The following is a 21,689-nucleotide window of genomic DNA, read 5'->3' as shown; positions in this document are numbered from 1 at the left end:
CTCTGGGTAATATGCAAATAAGGGAGATGGAATAATACCTTCACAGTGCCACTTATTGGAAGGCAGCATTTCTTCAAGCCAAAGTTAGACTCTTTATACAAGCCTTGTAACAATGACTAGGAATTAAAAGCACAGACAGCTGCTTCAGGGTATTTGCCCTTCATCAGTGTACAATAGGAGTCTGGCTTTGCTAGTGAGAGGCCTGGGACAGGGGTCAGAAACGCTATCTTTTCTCCTTAGGGAGACCTAAGACCAGTGATGGCGAACCTTTTAGAAGCAGAGTGCCCAAACTGCCACCTAAAACCCACTTATTTATAGCAAAGTGCCAGCATGTCAGGGGGCGGGGCTTATTGCGACTTACGATTTTTACCTTCGTCACTATATATACGACAGAGGGGTTTCAAAATGGGCAGGGAGGAACGCCCTGTGTTTTATTTGTGGAGCCCTGGTGCGGATTTTGACTGGAAATCAGTTGCGTACCCGCAGCTGTGTTCATACTATGTGATGCTCACCCTCGCTTCTGGTTCTCAGTGGGCTGCAGTGGCGCCATACCTGACCAGGCCACGGAACCGAAAGTTGGGACCCCACCTCCCAGCGGGCCTCAGTAGTGACAGTGTCCCCACCCTCCCACAGTGGGTCCCAGTGGTGAAAGTGTCTTCCCCCCGCAGCGGGCCTCAGTAGTGACAGTGTCCCATCCCCCACACAGTGGACCTCAGTAGTGACACTGTGTGGTCATCCCCGTGGGCCTCAGTGGTGACAGTGTGTGGGGCCCCCAGTGGGCCTCAATGGTGACAGCGTCTCCAACACCCCCACCCCCCTTGCCACACACACAGTGGGCCTCAGTAGTGACAGTGTCTTCCTCCCCCCTACAGTGGGCCTCCGTAATGACAGTGCTACCTTTCCCCCCCCAGTGGGCTGCAGTAGGCCGAGTAATATTAACCCCTTCAGTAGCCCCAGTGGTGGTAATAACCTTTCTCAGTAGCCCCAGTAGTAATAGTCCCCCTTCCCCAACCCATATACTTACCTCCTTGTCATAGTTAGCACCGCTCCTCCTCTTCTCAGCTTGATCCCGGGTGCGAACTGACGTCAGTGCGTGAGCCCAGAACGTTTCCTTTTTTTGTCCTCTTCTGCAGAACTAAGGAGGAGAGGACTCAGGGGTGGAGGATCCTGGCTGCACACTGACGTCAGAGTGTGCAGCAGGGTTGCCACTACTGACCTGGACGGTGAGTGAGGAGACTCAAAAGGCCATTCACGCTCCTCTAGGTAATATGTAAATAAGGGAGATGGAATAATACCTGCACAGTGCCACCTATTGGAAAGCATCATTGCTTCAAGCCAAAGTTAGACTCTTTAATTCCCAGTCATTGTTACAAGGCTTGTATAAAGAGTCTAACTTTTGGCTTAAAGGAATCCTGCCTTCCAATAGGTGGCGCTGTGAATGTATTATTCCATCTCCCTTATTTAGATATATGAATAACATAGTACAATGATCTGACTGTACTATATGTTGTCCACCATTTATTAAATATAATACAAAGCCAGCATGCGATAAACATAGTGACATAGTATGTAAGGCTGAAAAAAAAACATGTCCATCCAGTTCAGCCTATTACCCCCCAATGTTGATCCAGAGAAAGGCCAAAAAAAACCCAAAACAGTGAGGTAGAAGCTAGTTTTCCTCATTTTAGGGTAAAATTCTGTAGAGAGCGCCTATAAATAGATGGAGAGATCTCTGTATTGCCCCGACATGCATAGTTATTAGGTTGTCCCTCCTCCATCTTTTTTCAAAACGAAATATCCCCAATTTTGATGATCTCTCTGGGTATTGTAGTCCGCCCATTCCACTTATTACTTTAGTTGCCCGCCTTTAACCTGCTGAAGTTCTGATATGTCCTTCTTGAGTACCGGTGCCCCAAACTGTACACTATTCCATGTGTGGTCTGACCAGCGACTTGTAAAGTGACTTATGTTCTCAAAAAGCGGGCATGAAGACAATAGCGGCGGTTTCCTGCAGCGTACACTGCATGTAAATGCACTGCAATACCCCTGTGCATCCCAGCACCCCCATGTGCTCAATTCACACCCCTAAAGGAAACTCATCCTGCCCACCCGTTCATTGAATTCACCCTCTCCCCACAGTCTCACCCCATGTGTTCTAATTCCCCCTTTAAACCCCAGAATGACACCCTGTGCACCCCACATACATCCCGTGAGCCTTTTCAACTCAGCCTGTGTATCTCCAGCCCTCCTTTCTACAAGCTGGTGTCATGTGACCGGAGGCTGTCACCTGACCATCTGACGTCACACCTCCTTCCAGCCACTCCATTCTATCCCCTCCCGTGTGACAATGGTGAGTCGTAGTGGTGTGCTGGGACTTGTAGTTCCTCACTGGTTGCCTGTAGTGTGTTGCTTCAGGCTGTAGAGGTGCTGGAGGGGATAATCTCCCCCTGTGTGTTGTCCTCCGGTGTAGAAGTCGTACAGGGTCTGTCGGATGCCTGTGGGTCCTGGAGGACCCCCATATAATGCAGGTCTGGGGGGCTCCTGGTCTGGGATGAATGGCTAGCAGTACTCTGTATGACACGGCTGCAGTAGGGGGGAAACAATTGCCAATTTTTACCAAAAAGACTGTAATGATGAAAGCAACAAAAAAAAAGATAAAACTTGCGCTATTTTAAAAGCCACCGTTGGGGTGAGGTCAGTAGATACAAACAGCGCTGCTTGCGGCACGTCCGTCTGCATACGGTACCGCTGACTGGTGCGGCGAGGACCGTGCCGCGAATCATTTATGGTTGACGGAAATAATATGGTGGCGTCTAAGCGGCGTTACACGTGGATTTTCACGTGACGTCCCTTCCGCATCCGGGAAAGCGGTGGTGTAATTCAGAGCCTGTTTGGGGATAAAGATACGAAATCCACAACAGACATGGGAAGTATTTCCACCATTAATTGACTTTTTCCGCCGCGGTAATATTTTCTGCATTTTTTACATGTTTTACGGACTTTTATCAACGCTGCAACGCAATTCTGGAGCAAATATGGCACAAAATCCGTTAGTGATCGCCAGGATTCACACAGCGTAAGCGTATTTGCTCGCGTGTTTTGCAAAATGGCTGTTGTCTATTTGGGCGCACATCAAAGTATTTTACTGTCCTTGTTGCGTGCGCAATTGTACTATATGTGATGAAAAAGCAATGTCAGGATTACTTGGACGTGTAAAACCTTAAGGCCACTTTCACACGGCCGTGAAAATCACGTGAGATTTGTGTGTTGTGAGACGCACGAATCTTACACGAACATGAACCTTATTGAATGGGGTCATACACATGAATAATTAAAAAAAAAAAAATTCCTGTATTGCGGTGCAGGAAGAAATCGCGGCATGTTCTGTCTTTGGGCGTTTTCATTGGGGTCGGCAAAAGCAGAACAAAAAAAGTTCATATTTGCGTTTATCGCAACGCTCGAATCTTGTGCGAGTTTCACCGCTGTGTAAAAGCAGCCTAAACCATAAACTGGCTCGGTCTTGAGGGGGTCCAAGTAGAACCACTTTCTAAAAAGTTTTGACGTTTCATAGAGATATGTTAAAAGTTTTGATCACTGGGGGTCCGGCTGCTGAGACCACCACTAATCGCTAGTACGAGGCAGTGGAAGCGCTCGTCCGAGCGCGGTCACTGCTTGCTAGCTGAAGACTGGCCTATAATCTCTATGGTGTCCATGTTCCGCTAGTGAACAGTGACAGCGCTTGGCCGTGCACTCCAGCTGGCTCTTTCTAGCAATCAGTAGGGGTCTTAGCAGACAGACCCCCTACAATCAGAACTTTAGACATGTCCCTCCGTGTTACTTCTTGGCCCCATATCATAAGCTTCATCTATTTTGCGAGAGAGACAAAAAGATAAACTCGCGGTACGTTCACGCATAGCGGAATTGGTGTGAATTTTCTGCACTGGACAATCCGCGCCAAATTATGCATAAAATTGCGCATTAAAAACCCATGTCGCAATCCACGCTATTGGTGCAGATTTTGACACAGATCCACAGCAGACTTCACCCCCTTCATTTGAATGGATATCATCTGCGGATTTTGGTGCGGATCTGCAGTGCAAAATATATGCTGCAGATTCGGGGGCAAATGCACACCAAAATCCACTTTTTATGAAAATACCCTCATAAAGTTTTTTATTTTTTTGCCAAACATCAACCAATAAAAGTAACGTTCCACCCATCAGCGATCATGTGGCATTGTGAACTAAAAATCACACTTACAGTATCTTGTTCTTCCCCCTTAACCCTTTGCAATCCAATTTTGGATTCAGGGTTTCTTAGGGGGCTTTCTCTTTCTGCCATTATACAATGGCGCCATCTGCTGGCTAGAGCCAGTACTGCGGTATAGGACATGCTGGGGAGGCCCCCGATCACAGAGCGGCCAGTAATTTACAGTAAGAATACCTTGCCGGACGTCTTCCGACATCGAAGCTGTACAGCTTTGAATCAGAATGTCTTTAGGCGTCAGTGGATTGGAAAGGGTTAATCTTCATATTTACTTGATCTGAGTTTGTTTTTGTATATCCACATGCCTCGCAAATATCTGGGGAACTCCGGCTTCCAATAGACATGCTTATCACAACTAAAGCCAGAGTTATCGTAGCTTATTGCACAAAAAGGGTATATATCCTGCAATAGAAAGTCTGTGTCAGAGCCCGTATGTGTATCCTTCCCAGGATACGGAACGGATGGCGCGGTGAAATGAATCTATACTCTGGGTGAAGGGAAACCTCACGAGCTACAACTTCCTACACGGTAGCATTTCCATTTTGAAAGATATGGCCAAAGGATCCCGGCTCAGCAAAGGGCACATGCTATGTTGGTGGTGGCCATCTCTGCATTCCTCCATGTAGCATCAGCTGGGTTGCTTCCCCCGTCTTCTAGTTGGTTACTCCACACTGTGCTCTGGTTTTGTTAGACTTGGAAGACCTCACAGCTACCAGATTAAAGGAATCGCATTCTTATTACTGTAATCGCTCATAAGGCAAAATATTGCAAAACTTGATATAAACTGTTATGCCGATGGGAAAAACTTTGCCCAATAAGTTTTTTTTTTTTCTGTAGCGCCTTACATATACCCCTCACAGCCGTTCAGAAGAGCCAAGGCAGCTCACATCAGACTTCTCTACTAGAGATGAGCGAGTATACTCACTAAGGCACATTACTCGAGCGAGTGGTGCCTTAGCCGAGTGTCTCCCCACTCATCTCTAAAGATTCGGGGGCCAGCGCGGGTGACAGGGGAGTTCTGGGGGGGAGAGAGGGAGAGAGAGATCTCCCTTCCGTTCCTCCCCGCTCTCCCCCGGCCGCCTACGGCCCGCGAATCTTTAGAGACGAGCGGGGAGATACTCGGCTAAGGCACCACTCGCTCCAGTAATGTGCCTTAGCGAGTATACTCGCTCATCTCTATTCTCTACTCTTCACCCTGACTCCTTCAACTAGCAGGTTAGGTTGGCCATACATACTTTCTAGCTGTTGGCCCAATGCTTGTTTGGCTGACAGCTATTCCTACCCACCCCCTATACACATTGGGCTCGGCTGAACATCTATTCATTCTCAACAGGGAGATTAGTGTAAGGATGGCTTTACATGGAACAACTATTGTTCAGGTAGTCACTATAGAGAGTTGGTAGTGTATAAAACAACTGCTATTCGTGTGCTTTTATGCAGAGTGATTGCTGAAACGCACCTGCCTGCGTAGTTATTGGCTAGCTGCTAAAAAACTGATTGCCTGTTTACACCAGATGATAATTAACCAACCTATTTTTTAGGTGAGCCGAATCGAAGCGACTACTAGTCAGCAACTTCTTGCTCTTCACCCTGTTGGTGGCCATGTTTACACGGAACAGCTATTGTTTGCATTCGCTCGATTGAGCAGATATTCGAATGATAGTTGTTCCATGTAAAGCCACACCAGACACTTCTGCCAACATCTTATCTCCCTTGAGATCAGAACTGTCTGACCCTTCTTTCCCAGGATATCTGCCACCAGCAGCTGGTCAGCCGCTCCTGCTGACGGGTTTGGACACCTATTGAGGCCAAGTTCTGGTCCTGATTGGTACTTCTGTGGCTACTTAAAGGTTGCATTTGTCACCTTTTGGGCCTGTTCACATTGGCGTCGGAGATGCTGCATGCAGTGCTATTTCGTCTTGCAAAAGATGGTCAGAAGCTGAAGGAACCACATAATAGTCAGTGGGGTCCATCCGGTGCTTGTTCTGACAATGTCCTATCCATGTCGTTGACATTGTGTCATTGCGTCTTTATTACATATTGATGCACACCAGGGTGTTACTCCCGGAAGTGTCTCTCTTTCCGTAGAATATCAAGCCTCTCTGCAGCGTCACTTGTGGATGAAGAACACCTTCTAGATCCACCATCATTAATCAAGACACTCCATTTTGATCCCTGCTCTTCACTACTATTAAGAAACTCATCACTTACATATAAGGTAAGTAATTTTTCTTTTTTAGATGATAGGTAACGTAAAATGATGACTTAACGGGAGTGTTCAGTACTGCAGGTTCCAGTTGGGTCTTAATGGTGGATATAATCTACGTCCAAGTAATAGAGTACTCTATACTCCTGTGCATGGGGCGTATCCTGGGTGTAAGCTGCAATACTGAAGAACTCTTATAAAATGTAGCCTTACTTCTATTTACGCTTAGGTTTCTTATATTGTTTGTCTTCCCCACCCCTAACAGTATCCACTCCGTGGTTCATCATGTTCTTAACGCTGCCATATTTGATACTGAGAAGATTGAGAGCCCGACGTCAACAAATACATGAAGAAGTTCGCTATGAGCCCCCACCGCGTCAGTATAGAGAAAGCAATAACAATATTAATCGAAGACAGTTCTTACGACGGAGACGTAGGAGGAGAATATTCCCTGTAAGGATTAACCTATCAGAAATTGACGAGCATGACATTAAAGAACGCTACCGCCTTAATTCCGATGCTATAATGTCTTTATACGATCTCATCAAGAAAGACTTAATCTCCACTACAAAGAGAAGTAATGCTGTTCCCGGGATTGTCAAATTACTCTGTGCCCTTCATTATTTCACTAGCGGGTCCTTGCAAAGCACTGTGGCTGAAGCTGGAGGCATAACCCAAAGCACCTTCAGCCGCGCTCTCTCCGAGGTTATATCTGCTATTCTGAAACTTTCGGACCAGTTCATAAAGTTCCCCGGTGACGCCGCTGGCTTACAGCTCATAAAACATGGATTCCAGGGCATCGATGGCTTTCCCAATGTCTTGGGTGCAGTAGGTTGTACACATATAGCTATATCTCCACCGTCGGAGATGGAGCAGATGTACCGGAACAAGAAGCACTACCACTCCATCAATGTGCAGATTATATGTGACGCGGACATGAGGATCCTGGATGTAGTCTCACAGTTTCCTGGATCAACACATGACTCTTCAGTACTGAAACAGTCTGGAATTCAGGAAAGATTTGAGGAAGGCGAATTTAGCGGGTGGTTGTTGGGTAAGTATTGTGGACCGGTGCAGTACTAATGAAACCCTTAGAACTAGTTCTGTATCTGATACGGAGTTTATGGGCTCCAAATTAGTGATCGATGGATAACGGAGCTCCAGACGTTGCCAACATGTCTGCTGGTGGTTCCCGATGACTGGGCTCAGCTCGCTGTATATCATTTATATTGTAGAGGCTGCCGGTAGATCATACAGAACAAATCTTTAAGCTTTTTTTTTTATTGAGGAGTGAGTTATATGGCACTTCCTGTTCCTCCTTAATTATCAAAAATGAGAACCAAATCAAATTTGGGAAAAGGCAAACTGTCACAAAGTTCCCTTTAGCGAGGCTCTGTTCCCATGTTTTTAGTCACTTTTAGGAAGAATGGAGCTCCTGAAGTGTGTGGAGCCCAAGGACCCACCATAAAGTATTTTTTTTTTTTATGGTAATGGATTGACACATGGAGAAATGACCTCCTTACACTCCGGAAGGGCTTATGCACCCGAGCGATTTTTACGTCGGCACACTGACCTTTTACAGTCATTGGGGCCATGCAGACATGCTTTTTGTTTACATGGACTGTAAATATATCGCAGCATGTCCTATTCGGGTGTAGCTTCTCAGACGAGTCATTTAGCGCAATATAAGAAAGAGATCTATGTGCGCTCCGTTTTTCACTGATCAGTGCTAAAAACTCCTAAAAAAAATTGGGCCTTCATTTTGTTTTTACATGCGACCAAAAAAAACGAATAACGCGGATCACATGCGGACATGAAAAATGAACACATGCAATTCGTAGATATGTCACATTGACATACACACATTAAAAAGTCCTTTATTCATGCGGTGAGATCGGACACACTTACGTGAATAAAGCCTTAATGTGGTATTGGCATGTAGATTATTTTCACATGCTGTTGTACCACCTCTAGCTTGGATAGAAGATGTGATACGGACAGGCATGGAGGCTCTAGTACCCTGTTTTACCACCTCTGGCTGGGATACAAGATGTGATACAGGCGGGCATGGAGGCATACTGGTTCCAAATGCTATCCTGCGGCATATCGCTCCACATTTGCTGTAACTGAGTCTCTAGATCATGCAAACGCATAGGCTGTTGAAGTTGCTGTCTCAGATGATCCCAAATATGTTCTATTGGTGATAAATCTGATGACCAGGCAGCCACGGAAGTGTGACAACATTGTACAAATGTTCCTGTGACCCCCGTGTGTGTGCAGCCGAGTATTATCCTGCTGGAAGCCTCTTGGAAGCCGCCATGAGAGGAACACATGGGGCTGCCGGATGTCCTGAACATATCGCTGAGCTGTCAGTCCCTCATATCACTACTAGGGGTGACCGACAGTCATATACAATGTCCCCCCCAGACCATCACACCAGCAGGGGGCAGTGTGCCGCTCCACAGCAAGGGCAGGATTGAGGACCTCACCTCTAGGTCCCTTTCTCACTCCAAAAGCAGTCCAGTTTCATCATTCACGACGCCACTGCAAACAGGCGACGTTGGGTGGGTGTCAAAGGCGGTACATGTAATGGGTGCTGTAAAACCAAATGTCCTTCAGCCAAGCACCTGGAAATGATACAGACAGACACAGGGGCCTGTAATGATGGCGCCACCTGTCTCTGGATGGCAAACTATGGAACAGTGGGAGCTACTGGTGATTCTGGATGATCAGACGATCCTCTCTATTGGTGGTCTGTCAAAAGTGTCCTGAGCCCGGTCTCCTTCTGTGTGTGCACTCATACATCCACTGGTCCCAACACCTCCGAACAGTCTGGTCAGAACGGCAGTTTGTTGTTACGACCATTCAGCTACTCGCATTCCAGTAAGGCGCCCCTCTCAAACTCTGTTAACTGGGTGAAATCTCTGATTGCATGATGGAGGCGTCTAGTGGTCAACAAGCTCTACACAAGAGGAAAGTAAGGTCCAATACACAGAAGTGGCCTCTGAGAGCCTTTTTATAGGCCATGGGGGAACCACTTTTAGGGCCTCAGGTAACAAAACCGTACCATCTAATTACCCCACAAATCTAATCTGCCTGAGATGTAACAGCATGCCGAGTTTTGCAGCAAAACGAGAACTCGTCCTAGGGGCGCGATTTTCTTTTCTTTTTACAAAGAGTGTAAATATTGTGCATGTCACTTGCACTTTCCGCTCTTCTGGTACATTTTATTTAATAAATGTGCCAAGTATTTTTCAGTCCCTCATACTTTGCAAAATTGTTGCGTGCCGTCAGTGAATGAGAACCTTCTTGTTTGCATCCAGAGGCTGAAAACCTGTACAGAATATTGTTGCATGCCAAAACTTTTTTTTTTTTTCCCCATGGGTCTGTAGTTAGCTGTTTGCCTTTTTTTTTTATCACCATCTTTTATTTCATCTATTATTTCATTTTGGCATCCATAGAAGAAAAAGGGAAAAGTTGTGTTATAAATTTGGTATGACGATATGATATAACCTGTCTTCCAGGCGATGCAGGATATGGCGTTAAACCATGGCTACTAACACCTTTTGACAACCCGCTTACTGAGTCAGAAGTTCATTACAACATATCACACAGCGCAACTTATTCTGTGGTGGAGCGAACTATTGATGTACTGAAAAGCCGCTTCCGCTGTTTAGACAATCCCAATGGGGTTCTTCTATATAACCCCGAGAAAGTCAGTAAAATTATTCTAGTGTGCTGTATAATACACAATATTGCAGTGGTAAGGAATATTGAGGTTGACCTTGCACTGGATCTCAGACCTCCAATCAAAGATGAATCGACAGAGGATGACACAATGGAGGGCACGGAGGAGAGGGATAAAGTGGTGGAAGAATACTTCTCAGGTAAGTCTGTAGCTGCTGTAATGTACAGGAAGAAGTATTAACCCCCCCCATGAATCCTACTGAGCGGTTAATGAGCTGCGTCCCTGAAAGTATGATCTGTAGCTGTAAAATGTGCATTCTTCTTAGTACTAAGAAGGTCTGGTTACAAGTCCTTAAACAGATTTTTCTACCACGTTGACTTGATATGTTAGTTATGCGTGTCCTAAAACTCTGGTCACAACTTATCCACATAGCTGCTACTTGAGTGGACTTGCAGTGTGAATAGAGCTAGAAAACATCACTTTGGGGCACTACTCGTAAACCGACCACCAATGGATCCCACAAACACCGTAGTGATAGTAAGAGGTACACAATCTTTTTATTGACATTAAGAACACTACTGCAACATGTTTCCACTCTGCTTTGGGGTCTTCGTCAGGTACAACAAACATTGCCCACAAGGCTGGCTTTATTGGCATATGTAGGCGGACCCAACTTTAAAAATACATCACAGAAGGGGAAATATAGAGAATTAAAAACAAGCACGGAAATTGGTGTCATCGGTGTCCTGCACAGATGTAATTCGCTCCCTCATTCGGTAGTCCGCTACCTGCATGGTGAGAGGCAGATGCATCTATACGCACTCCTCACTCAGTAAGTAACGGCCATTTTCTGTGTTTGTTTTCAACTTTACAAATACAATTAATAAAAGCAATAACGTCGTATTAGCACCATATGAAAACTCCACATTACAAGTCGCACACCAAAGTGATGTTCTAGTTCTCTTCACACTACAGTACAGGGGGTTGGAGGTACTAGGATAGGACGTCCCTGCTTGCCAGCCTCGTAGATTATGGGAACCACGGATAGAATAAGCATTCACTGGAGTTCTGCCCTGAGTAGCACTACCATAACAAAGCTTTTCTTGGCGTTTTCTGCCATTTCTTCAGTATACACTTAGAGTTGTGCCCGTTGTTCTCTCTTATTTCCATTTTTGGGGTCCTATAGTTTTAAAAGGAGCTATGTGTAGTATGTCTATCACCTCCAACTACCAGCCTTAACTAATCCGAAAAAACAATCTGGGCTTAGCGGACAAATCTCACTGTACCTTTTCTTTTTACCCACAGTGAGTTTAATGACCCAAAATCAGCATTTTTGCGCTTTTACGTTTGCAATTAGCTTTAAATCCTCTGCGTGGGCGGTTCACTCACAGAACTGATCTAGACGCTCTACCTCCATTGGTGCCAACCACATCCCATGTCTGCTGAGCGCTCTGGAGAATACACCTGCGCCGCACTCCCAGGTTCAGGGCATGTGTGTGGTGTCATTAGAGCCAAGGAAGAGATGAAGACATGTTACTATATAGACGCCAAATCTGAAAGGGCAGCGTAGGTACAGACACTAGAACGCGTGTTGTCTGTAGCTCGGGGGAGTTGGAGACATCGGTCATCAAGCAAAGAATGTAGTTGGTGCCAATGGGGGTAGAGAGAGCCTGGACCGTTTCTTCAAGTGAATCGCTGATTAGCGTACTGTGCTAGGTACCAGGCTTTTTTCCTATATACAGTAGTGCAGTTATAAATTGTGGCACTGCTCTCTTTGTATAAAACGTGGCCATACACTTTAAGGGGCAGACTGATTGAAGTAATGGATAAACCTATAAGCGCTGTCTCTAGTAAAGACCTATATTAGCAATGTCTCCAGTGAAATAATCCTGTATCTTCAGATCACTCAGAAAATGTAGAAGCAGTGGGCATTGCGTTACCCTAAAAGCTGCTAATTGGCGCACATGGCTTCATCTTGCACAGCTCAGTGAAGATGTGAGGGACAAACATCCAGCCTGTAAATGCTTATTCATATACTTGGCATTCATGTGGCAGCCTCTTTGATGACATTAGGGAGCCGTTCATTTTCTACATATATACTGTATATGCTGGTATTGATTAAAGGGACCCGTCACCTGGCTACAGCACTATAAACTAAGTTATGGTGCTGTTAGGGGACGTGACAGGGAGCCGGGGGATGGATTTTTTTTTTGGATTGCATGGTGCCCTCTTTAGAAATCTGCCACCAGCCAAAAATCGGACTCTTTTCCGAGTTCAATGCGTGTGCTCTACAATACAAGCCTATGGGAAAGCATCTGCATGGGACTCTTCAAAAGAGTCGAGAATTTCAGCCGGTGCGGGATCCAGGAAGCGGGCGAAAATGAAAATACATCCCTGTCACGTCCGCTAACGGCACCATAACTTAGTTATTTAGGCAGATGTCAGGTTCCCTTTTAAACATGCTTTGAATCATACACCGTACATCCCTCCAACTTGTAGTTGCACGATCTGGCCAGGATTATCAGCACGATCACGTGGCCATCAGATGCTATGGCTGAACAGCCTTATGGTCTCCTTTACGTGGCACAATCATTAGATTGAGTGGTTTGCACAATAACTAGTAGGTGTAAGTGCATGCAGCGAGCGACCGATTAGCCATATATTGTTAGTTTATCTCTGCTTGGATTTCTCATCTTCGTTGGTCTGCCGCTGCATCGTTTGGTATAAACCCGCATCGTACAAATATAAAGAAGTGGCAGAAGGGTTGGCCAGAGGTGCGGTAATGTTAGAATAAATGATCAAAACTATCCAAGTTCAGTGTAAATGTGCGTGCCAAGCAAACCCTATGTGACTGCTGCGTCACCGCTGGTCGCATCTTCCAGTTTGTATACAGTGAGATTCCATTCATACAATAATTCAGCAGTGGGCGTCCAGCAGAGAACTGCAGGTGAATATTGACTTTCGGAGCCCATTAGTCAGTTCCTCTTAATACAAAACAGGTTGTTTTTCTCTACTTTCTGAAGATTGTCTATTCTGACAAGTTCTGTTCTATATGTCTGATTAGCTGCCTCTTATCGCCTCCCATTGATGTCCGTTTAAAGGAAGTCCCCTGTAGCTGTCCAATCACTGCCGTGTAGATGGGGAATGACAGTTTTTCCTTTGTAACTCCTTTTCCTCTTATGTTCTAGGTTAAACTGATGTGACTGCTGTGCCTACCTCCAAGGCTGCCATCACCTGTACAAGTCTGGTCATTGCTTTTGTACTATTGAAGTAGTTTGTTGCATTTACCATTATTACGTCAATGTTACTTTTGTTAATAAATATGTTTTTTTAGAACCTGAATCTTTGTGTTGTGTCATTACAAAACGAATACTGTATATTCGCAGAGCTGTATTTATCCGTAAAGGAACATTTAGATGGTATGTGTATGATTTCTGTTCTCGCCTTCCCCCTTTTGGGTAAAATGTGCTGTTGAGATGCTTCTAGTAGGGGAGACTGGCCATATAGTATAGGTGCATAAAACCCATGTGCTACAACTGAATATAACTGCGTGCATTGGGCTTAATGCCTGGAATACAAGAAGGATGGAGCTCCCTCTACTAAGGAAGCCTCTCCTACATAGTCCATCAGTCCACACAGTGGTGCACTAAGCTGGTTGGCCTCATCGGCACCTGGAACAGCCTTCTTTTGGATAGTTTCAAAACTTAGAGCAAAGTTACTCTGAACATGACTTTGCAGTCGAAAATGCCATGGAAAATCACAATCATGAAGGATTCCATAGGATGTTCTTATTTAAAAGACCCCCCCCCCCCCCCAATAAAGGGGTTGTCCAGTTGTAAAGTATTTCTGACTAGCAAATCAGTAGAGGCCTACCATCTGGGATCCCCACTGATCAGCTCTATGCCAGGGCAATGTGCTGATTTTTGCACACAGCTCTGTTCCCACTGCAGTGGTCCAGTTTGGTATGACAGGCAAAGTTCCCATTCACTTCAATGGCAACACTACCTGTAATACCAAGCCTGGTCACTGCAGTGGGAACGGAGCTGTGTGCACCCTGCAGAATGCACACTGGCTCGATGGAGAGCTGATCTGTGGGAATCCTGGGCAGTGGATGTACTGTTTAAAGTGCGAAGATCTGCTTGTGCAGCTTCTGGCAACATACTGTTATAGTCATAACTAAAATAAATCACGTGCTGCAGTTTAAAAGCAAGTGATTTAGCACTGCACGAATAGGGAGATTTGTCTGCCAAAAAGATGAGCAGATACATAGTAGCTGAAATGGCAGCTTAAACGGAACCTCTCAGCACATTTAAGTCCCATGGACTATGTTATGGGGCTCAAAAGTGAGCCAATGGGGATCCTGGAAGCAGTGTCTCATACAGGGTCCCCCGTTCCAGCATTGTGGCCCCAAGAAATCAGTGTGACTCTTTTCAGATAGCTCTGTGTACGCACTCTTCCATAGAGATCAATGAGAGAGGCGGACGTACATCTACCATTCATGTAAGCCGTCCTTATGGCAGTATTCACAAAGTCTGGTTTTTGGCCCACTTAGACTTGTTATTGCAGCTATAAGCTCGCCCTCCATCTAGATCGCTCTCGCCAGAAACTGTATTTTTCTCCGTGTCTGAGCAACCATAATGTTTGCAGCAAAAACAAAAATAATTTTAATAATTTTTATCTTGACAAGACTCCAAATGGAAATGTGGATAATTTGTCCAAATATGCCAAGCATATGGGTACATGGATGCCATCCCGGCTGGTAAACAGTTGTCGTGTTGCCTTTCATCCAGTAATTGTATTAGTATTTCTCCAGTCCAGCACATATCACATTATGTTCTCTGAAAGACGCTATATAAACAGTGATTATATCTGACATTTGCTCTTCAAACAAACCGTAACAACTCGCTTGCACTAGTTACATATGCTTTAATTAGCAGAGGGGTCTCCATAGTGGCTACACTTAAAAGGAGTCCTAATAGTCTGCAGTCGTCTCATTGGCACGTTACAGGCTGCCGGAAACTCTGACAGAGAGGAAAAGTTCTTTTTGTTTTACTTGTGACCATGTAAATTAACTTTTTTAAAATGTTTTCTGGCCGATTCTCAATTCACTAGAGGTCCTTTTACACGGACAGACTTTCTATTTACAGAGCTCGGCTATTTCCATCTGTCCTGTAGGCATCGAATGGCGCAGTAGCGGGTATGCGTGACCACCACTCTGCTGAATTTTCTCTGTAATGGGGGCTCATTCTAGTGATCCGTGGGGCCCCAACAATCATAGGTGATGGTTTGTCTTGGGTCAACCTATTTAATGAAGAGAGAGTAGACAATGTAATCTATCTAAATGATTGATATGTCAGCTGTATGGGCCATCAATATAATCCTCTAGTCCTTATTACAGATCAGGGCTTGTTCACGGCACCATTAGGGTTTGAAGGTTCCAAACGGAACCTCTGCTGCAGATGTGACCGAGCCCGTAGAAGGCTTTCACTAAGCAGACTGCTGTTGGTTGTACTTCTTTGTTGAGTTTCCTAGTATTGTACCATTTCCAGGTGTTTTATACATGATCTGACTCACGATCTGTTTTATGATCCCTACAGGTGTCCCTGTATCTCAGACACGTTATTGCTTTCAGTCGGACCGGTCTATGTTTGAGGAGTATGTCCAGTATTGCTAATGCTAGACAGGAGCTTCTTGACCTTGGCTTCTCGGAAGAGCAAGCTGAAAAGATCCAGAGTATGAGAGGCCCTCCAAATAAGACGCCCAGCGTCAAGGAACTATGTCTTATTGGACTGAATCACAGGACAATACTGAGACTTCTTGAAGAAAGACCAGAGTTTCTAAAGGTAGCTGCCAAGGAGCTGAGGGACAGGGTAGACACTTTGAGGAGTCTTGGCTTGGGAGAAGGTAAGATGTCTAAGTAAAAGGTACGGGTTGTAATTTTATGCCATTGGTTCAGACAAAGTACTGGATTGACCAAATTAATTGCTAGAAGAAACTGTCAGCAGGAAATGACCTGTTTGTATAAATAAAGTTTTTATATTTATTATATTTTTATTCTCCGTGTTGCTATGTATATTTAAAAAAAAAAAAATAGGCCACTAAGTCTTATAATAGTCGGAAACTTCCTGTTCTGTTCAGCAGCCATATAGACCATAGAAACAATAGATAAGAGATGTTCATTGATTTCCATGGGAAAGTGTTCTGGGCATGCTCTGTGCCATCTACAGAGAGGTGGAGGAGGTGAGCTGTGATTATCACCTATTGTGAAGCTAGATCCTGTGTTCTCTTTATATGTGTGACACCTTTTATTGTACTTTTGTCTGTGATGATAATGACTACTAAAGAGTGATTTCTATATTACAAGACAGAAAATATATTAGTGATCAGAAAACTGCAACATTTTAGGATTTTGTTTCCTTTAAATACACATAGTGACCCGGAAAATTAAAATAAAATCCCATAAAGACTTGATTTAAACAATGGGCCATTTTATGATGACACATTCTTTTTCAAAGGGGTATTGCAGCCAGAAGCATTCATCCACTAACCACTGGATCGGTGATAAATTCCAGATTGGTGCAGGTTCAACAGCTGGGACCTCCATCCTGTTCTCCGTTGTTTCAGTGCATGGGTGATCAATGCCTCTGGCTGGAATATCCCTTTAACCCTTTCCAATCCAATTTGTATCCTGGTTTTCCTAGGGGGCTTACTCTTTTTCTGCTGTCATACAACGGTGCTATCAGCTGGCTAAAGCCAGTACTGCATGAAGTGACCCGCTGGATAGCCTCCGACAGCAGAGAGGCTGGCAATATACAGTAAGAGAACCCCGACGGACGTCTTCCAACATACGAGCTGTACAGCCTTAAATCATAATGTATTCAGAGGTCAGACAGTGGATTGGAAAGGGTTAATTTTCCTTAGGATTCCAAATCTCACCTCCAACCTCTTTCAGGCCAGATTCACATAGGCTGTGTGTGCTGTGTGTTTGCGGAACGAACAATGCTTTTTTGCACGCGCTTTTTGTATTTTACGCTCTGATTGAAAAGGCCAATTAGTCTAATGGGTTCAAGATGTGTTTTTCCTGCGCAAATACGCAGTGTTTCACACATCTCCGAGCGTATTGCGCGAGCATTTGCACATCACCATTGACTTCTTTGGGGACGTTTGGTGCACAAATGTGCAGGAAAGTAGGGTATGTTGCATATTTTTTTGCTTGACAAATGTGAAATCAATGGGTTCTAGTCACTACGGATTGTGCGCGCAAATACACCCGGGTGAATCTGGCCTCGTGCCATTTTAGGGCACACATTTCTTGTCTCAGTTTTTTTTGTAGTCTGACTTTTCTTCATCGGTTTGCTGAATCAAAGGACAAGTTGACACATAGTGAATTGTTATGGGACTTCCTGACACAAAAACTGCATCAGGTGGCTGCGCACAGATTTGCCCCATTGACTGGAGATAATCTACATGTGTATCCACAGATGCAGAGCCACAGCTGAATATCACATTGGATTTCTCTGACAGATGTCTGCTGTCTTACTCCCTGTGCACAAATCCTTGTTTTTGCCGAATGACACCATTACTATTTAATTATACATATGTATATTTTGGCTGAGTGCAATTGCAAATCCCACTCTGTCACATGATAATGCGGATTAAAGAGGCGGACCCCTTATCGAAGGTCGGGCGGCAACTACATGGATGTGTGCGATTGTGTGCATATATGTGTGGCAAGTATAATGCAAATACAAAATGATGCATTGTTAGGCTATCTGTCATCTGTATGCACTTTATTCACTTTCTACCATTCTTACGATGATGCTGTGAGTTTTGTGACTCCCCCCCCCCCCCCCCTTTTTTAACTTTAAAAAAGTTATTCACTCGTGTTAACTTTTGAAACTGCAAAATAAAAGTTAAGAAAACGGAACCCCATAAATGTTCCATATGTACAATTATTCGGTGCCAGATGATGAAATGATGCTTTTGGCTATTATCTTCCAAACCATTTTTTGTTCTCTTCGGCTCTCTTTCCACATAGGGTCTCTCCAGGCGTCCCTGGTAAGATGCCCAGCGCTTCTGTCAGTGCCACGCTCCCGGTTACTAGCCACAGCACAGTTTCTCAAGAGTCGGTGTCAATTCACATCGCAGCAGGTACAGAAAATTTTAAAGACTTCTCCGGAAACCCTGACTCAAGATTCCAGCCATTTGGAAGATGTGTTTCAGGTGAGTGACATTCATCATGAACTGTTGCTCACAATTCATTTTAAAGGGTTTGTACATTTTTTGCTACCAGTGTTTTTACTACTGCAGTGACAACCCAATCACACATACCACAAATGGTCTTGATTCAAATATTCTAGCATTTTGTGTCTCCAGCCCCGATGCAGACCTACATGCCTCCCACGCCCTGTGTGCGGTCTTACCCTGTACTCCCACTCCCATACATCCATTTCCTACTCTTTGTAAGCAGACATTTGATATAGTGTTGTACTCCACTGAAAGTCCTGGCGATAGATCATCTTTAAGGCCGGTTGCAGACATTAAGGATGTGTGTCCGAGACTGACCACAGGTTTCCTGACCCAAAACTCAGAACATCATAGGAATCCACTATGTCCGGAGTTCGGTCAGGATTTCTGCTATTGGGTCGGGACACACTTTTGTATTACAGATACATAAATGCAGCCATAAAACGCTCATGTGAAACCGGCCTAACAAAGTATCTATTAACCCTTTCCAATACAATTTTGGATTCGGGGTTTCCTAAAAGGCTTTCTCTTTTTGCTGTTATACAAGAGTGCCATCTACTAGCTAAAGCCAGTGTATGTGCGCCAGTGAGGCTCCGACAGCAGAGTGGCTGGCAATAGAGGGTAAGAATACCCTGTCGGACGTCTTCTGACATTGGAGCTGTACAAGCATCAATCAGAATGTAGGAAGACATAAGACAGTGGATTGGAAAGGGTTAAAAAATGTTCTTAGAGAAAATGTAAATGGATACTACAGAAACCGCTCATCACTGGCTCTTCCTAGTTACAAAATATAGAACCCTTTTGGCTGTGAGCAGACCATACAGCGCCATCATGTCTCCAATCTGCAATGGTGTCGTTGATGCAGCCACGTTATATTTCCAGCTATTTAGGCTGAGAGGGAGCTAACATTTGTATATTACATGTTGCTGGCAGCTTTGCCCCAAATTGGTGATACAGATCGGTTGGTGCCGTAGTACTTACACAATTATTTCTTTCTGTGGTTGTCCAGGCCTGAACTATTAATGACCTATCCCGAGGATAGTTCAGACCTGAACAACCCCTTTAACCCCTTCCCGCCCCATGACGTAAGGGTACGTCATGGCAGGGTGGTACTTCCTGCAAAGTATCATAGTAGATCTCGGGCTATCCCGCAGCGGGAGCCGGCTGTCACTAGTAGCTGGCGTCCTGCTGCGACAGCGGGGTGCATCGGAGATGCCCCCCCCCCCCCCACTGTTAACCCCTTCCCTGCCGCAATCTAAGTAGAGCACGCTCCCTCTGTGACTCCAGCCGGCTCTTGCAATTACATCGCGAGAACCCGGCTGGTTGCTATGGCAACAGGACGCCAGATACCGGCGTCCTGTATTGCCATTGCCTAAGATCGCTGTAATAAACGATAAGGCATGGCAGGAGAGAAGTCCTGCCATGCCTTATCGTAGCGATCTGCAGTCATGCTGTGTAAGTCACTCAGAGGGACACACATGGTGTAAAAAGAAGAGAAAAATAAAGTACAAAAAATAAAAACGTTAAACAAAAAATGTTGAAAACCCTTTTTTAAAAATGCTTTTTCTCATATATTAGCATAAAAAAATGTTTTAAAAAATTAAAAATCCCACATATTTGGTATCAACGCGTCCGTAACGACATGTACAATAATTTGAACATGCTCTTTATCCTGCACGGCAAAAAGTTTTTTTTTTTAAATGCTAAAAAACTGAGGCAAAATGCTAATTTTTAGCATTTTGCCTCCCAAAAAACGCAATAAGAGTGATAAAAAAAAGGTTTGTACCCCAAAATGGTACCAATAAAAACTACAGCTCGTCTCGCAAAAAATAAGCCCTCATAGAGCTCTGTCCATGGAAAAATAAAAAAGTTATAGCACTTTAAATGCAGTGATTTTAGAAAAAAAAAATTATTTCCAAAAAAAGGGGTTTTATTGTGCAAAAGGGGAAAAACCTAAAAAAAAAATATTAAAATTTTGGCATCGTTGTAACCGTACCGGCCCGCAGAGAAAAAATGTCTGTCATTTATGCTGCATAATTAACGCTTTAAAAAAAAACACCCAAAAATCTATGGCAGAATTGATGCGTTTTCTCTCCCTACGACCATAAAAAAAATAATAAAAGTTTTACAATGTAGTCTATGTACCCAAAAATGGTACCAATAAAAACTACAGTTCGCCACGCAAAAAAACAAGCTTTTATACGGCCGCTTCAACGGAAAAATAAAAAAGTTATGGCTTTTGAAAAACGAGATGAAAAAATACCAAAAATCGTTTGGTCCTCAACGCCAAAATAGGCCACGTCCTTAAGGGGTTAAAAGGGGTTTTCCTTGTGGAAAGTGAATGCCACAGGCGGGATATGCTACAAGTTTGCCACATGCAATCCTACTGTGTATCACATTCATGATAATACATTGGATTCGAGACCATTTATTGTCCAAGCATCATTCCTCAGCTATTTTTCTCCACCTATAGTACCTGTATTTTCGCATGGGTGGAAAGCAAGAAGAGATCGTTTCTTGTCAAGCTTTTGAAACACCATTTGATGAGATCAGAGCTCGTCACCAGTTCTTGGAACGGCTTGGTACGTTCCAGCCCCCTAACAAGTATAGGACGTGTCCTCCTACCAACCCCAAGGTAAAGGAAGTCATCCAGCTCTCAGAGAAGGACTTCCTATCCCGTATAGCACATTCCTCAGCTGAAGAGTTCACCACATTCCGTAAAATTCTGGAGCGGGAGGAACGTGAAGGTGAATCACACTTGGAGGACACGGAAGATGAGCTCAGCAGTGATGAGGACGATGCCAAGCAAGATTCAGATAGTGGAGAAGACTCTGAAGATGAAGACTACAAAGAGAATGTTCATGATGATAAACCAAATGACTATCGTAAGAAAAAGTAGATTTGTAGCTGTTAGTGTTTCCTATGGCTTTTGTAATCCTCATCCTAAGTATTTTCCATGTTGTGCCTTCAGTAACTCCAAAAAAGCTTCTTTTTTTTTTCATTTTAATAAATTCCACCGCTTCTTCCACCTGCATGTTGTCTCATGATCCTGCTCATTAAGCATTTCATATGTTGTGGTGGTCAAGTATACTTTGAAGTTGGCCCATGCAAACACTAAAGCTGTAAACTATTGATGACCTATCTGTAGGATAGGTTAGCAGTAATACATAAGCGAGCGTCTGGGCCGACCACATGTGAATATACCATTACAGCCGATCTGTAACTTTGACGAAGGCCTCATGTCCACAAATTTCATGCGGACTTCCGCAGCAGATGCACTTT

The 21,689-nt window shown here is 44.4% G+C and overlaps 1 protein-coding gene across 2 annotated transcripts; it reads left to right on the top strand.

The window, feature by feature from the left end:
* The first annotated feature begins 2,297 nt into the window (after nucleotides 1–2,297).
* MTERF4 (mitochondrial transcription termination factor 4) lies at nucleotides 2,298–21,441 on the top strand. 2 transcript variants are annotated; one of them, XM_066598491.1, is made up of 5 exons: nucleotides 2,298–2,350; nucleotides 6,355–6,484; nucleotides 6,738–7,526; nucleotides 9,997–10,359; nucleotides 13,349–13,502. In XM_066598491.1, the coding sequence occupies exons 3-5, from the start codon at nucleotides 6,758–6,760 to the stop codon at nucleotides 13,351–13,353; spliced, it is 1,137 nt and encodes a 378-aa protein (XP_066454588.1). In that variant the 5' UTR covers nucleotides 2,298–2,350; nucleotides 6,355–6,484; nucleotides 6,738–6,757; the 3' UTR covers nucleotides 13,354–13,502. The 2 variants fall into 2 exon arrangements, with proteins under 2 accessions (XP_066454588.1, XP_066454594.1); XM_066598497.1 differs by lacking the exons at nucleotides 6,355–6,484; nucleotides 6,738–7,526; nucleotides 9,997–10,359; nucleotides 13,349–13,502 and adding exons at nucleotides 15,758–16,064; nucleotides 18,199–18,383; nucleotides 20,881–21,441 and having other exon boundaries at nucleotides 2,301–2,350.
* The last annotated feature ends 248 nt before the right edge of the window (nucleotides 21,442–21,689 follow it).

This window comes from Eleutherodactylus coqui, chromosome 1 (assembly GCF_035609145.1).
Source record: "Eleutherodactylus coqui strain aEleCoq1 chromosome 1, aEleCoq1.hap1, whole genome shotgun sequence".
NCBI classification, from domain to species: Eukaryota; Metazoa; Chordata; class Amphibia; order Anura; family Eleutherodactylidae; genus Eleutherodactylus; species Eleutherodactylus coqui.
Note: the sequence above shows the minus strand (reverse complement) of the source record. Positions and strands in the feature narration are given on the sequence as shown.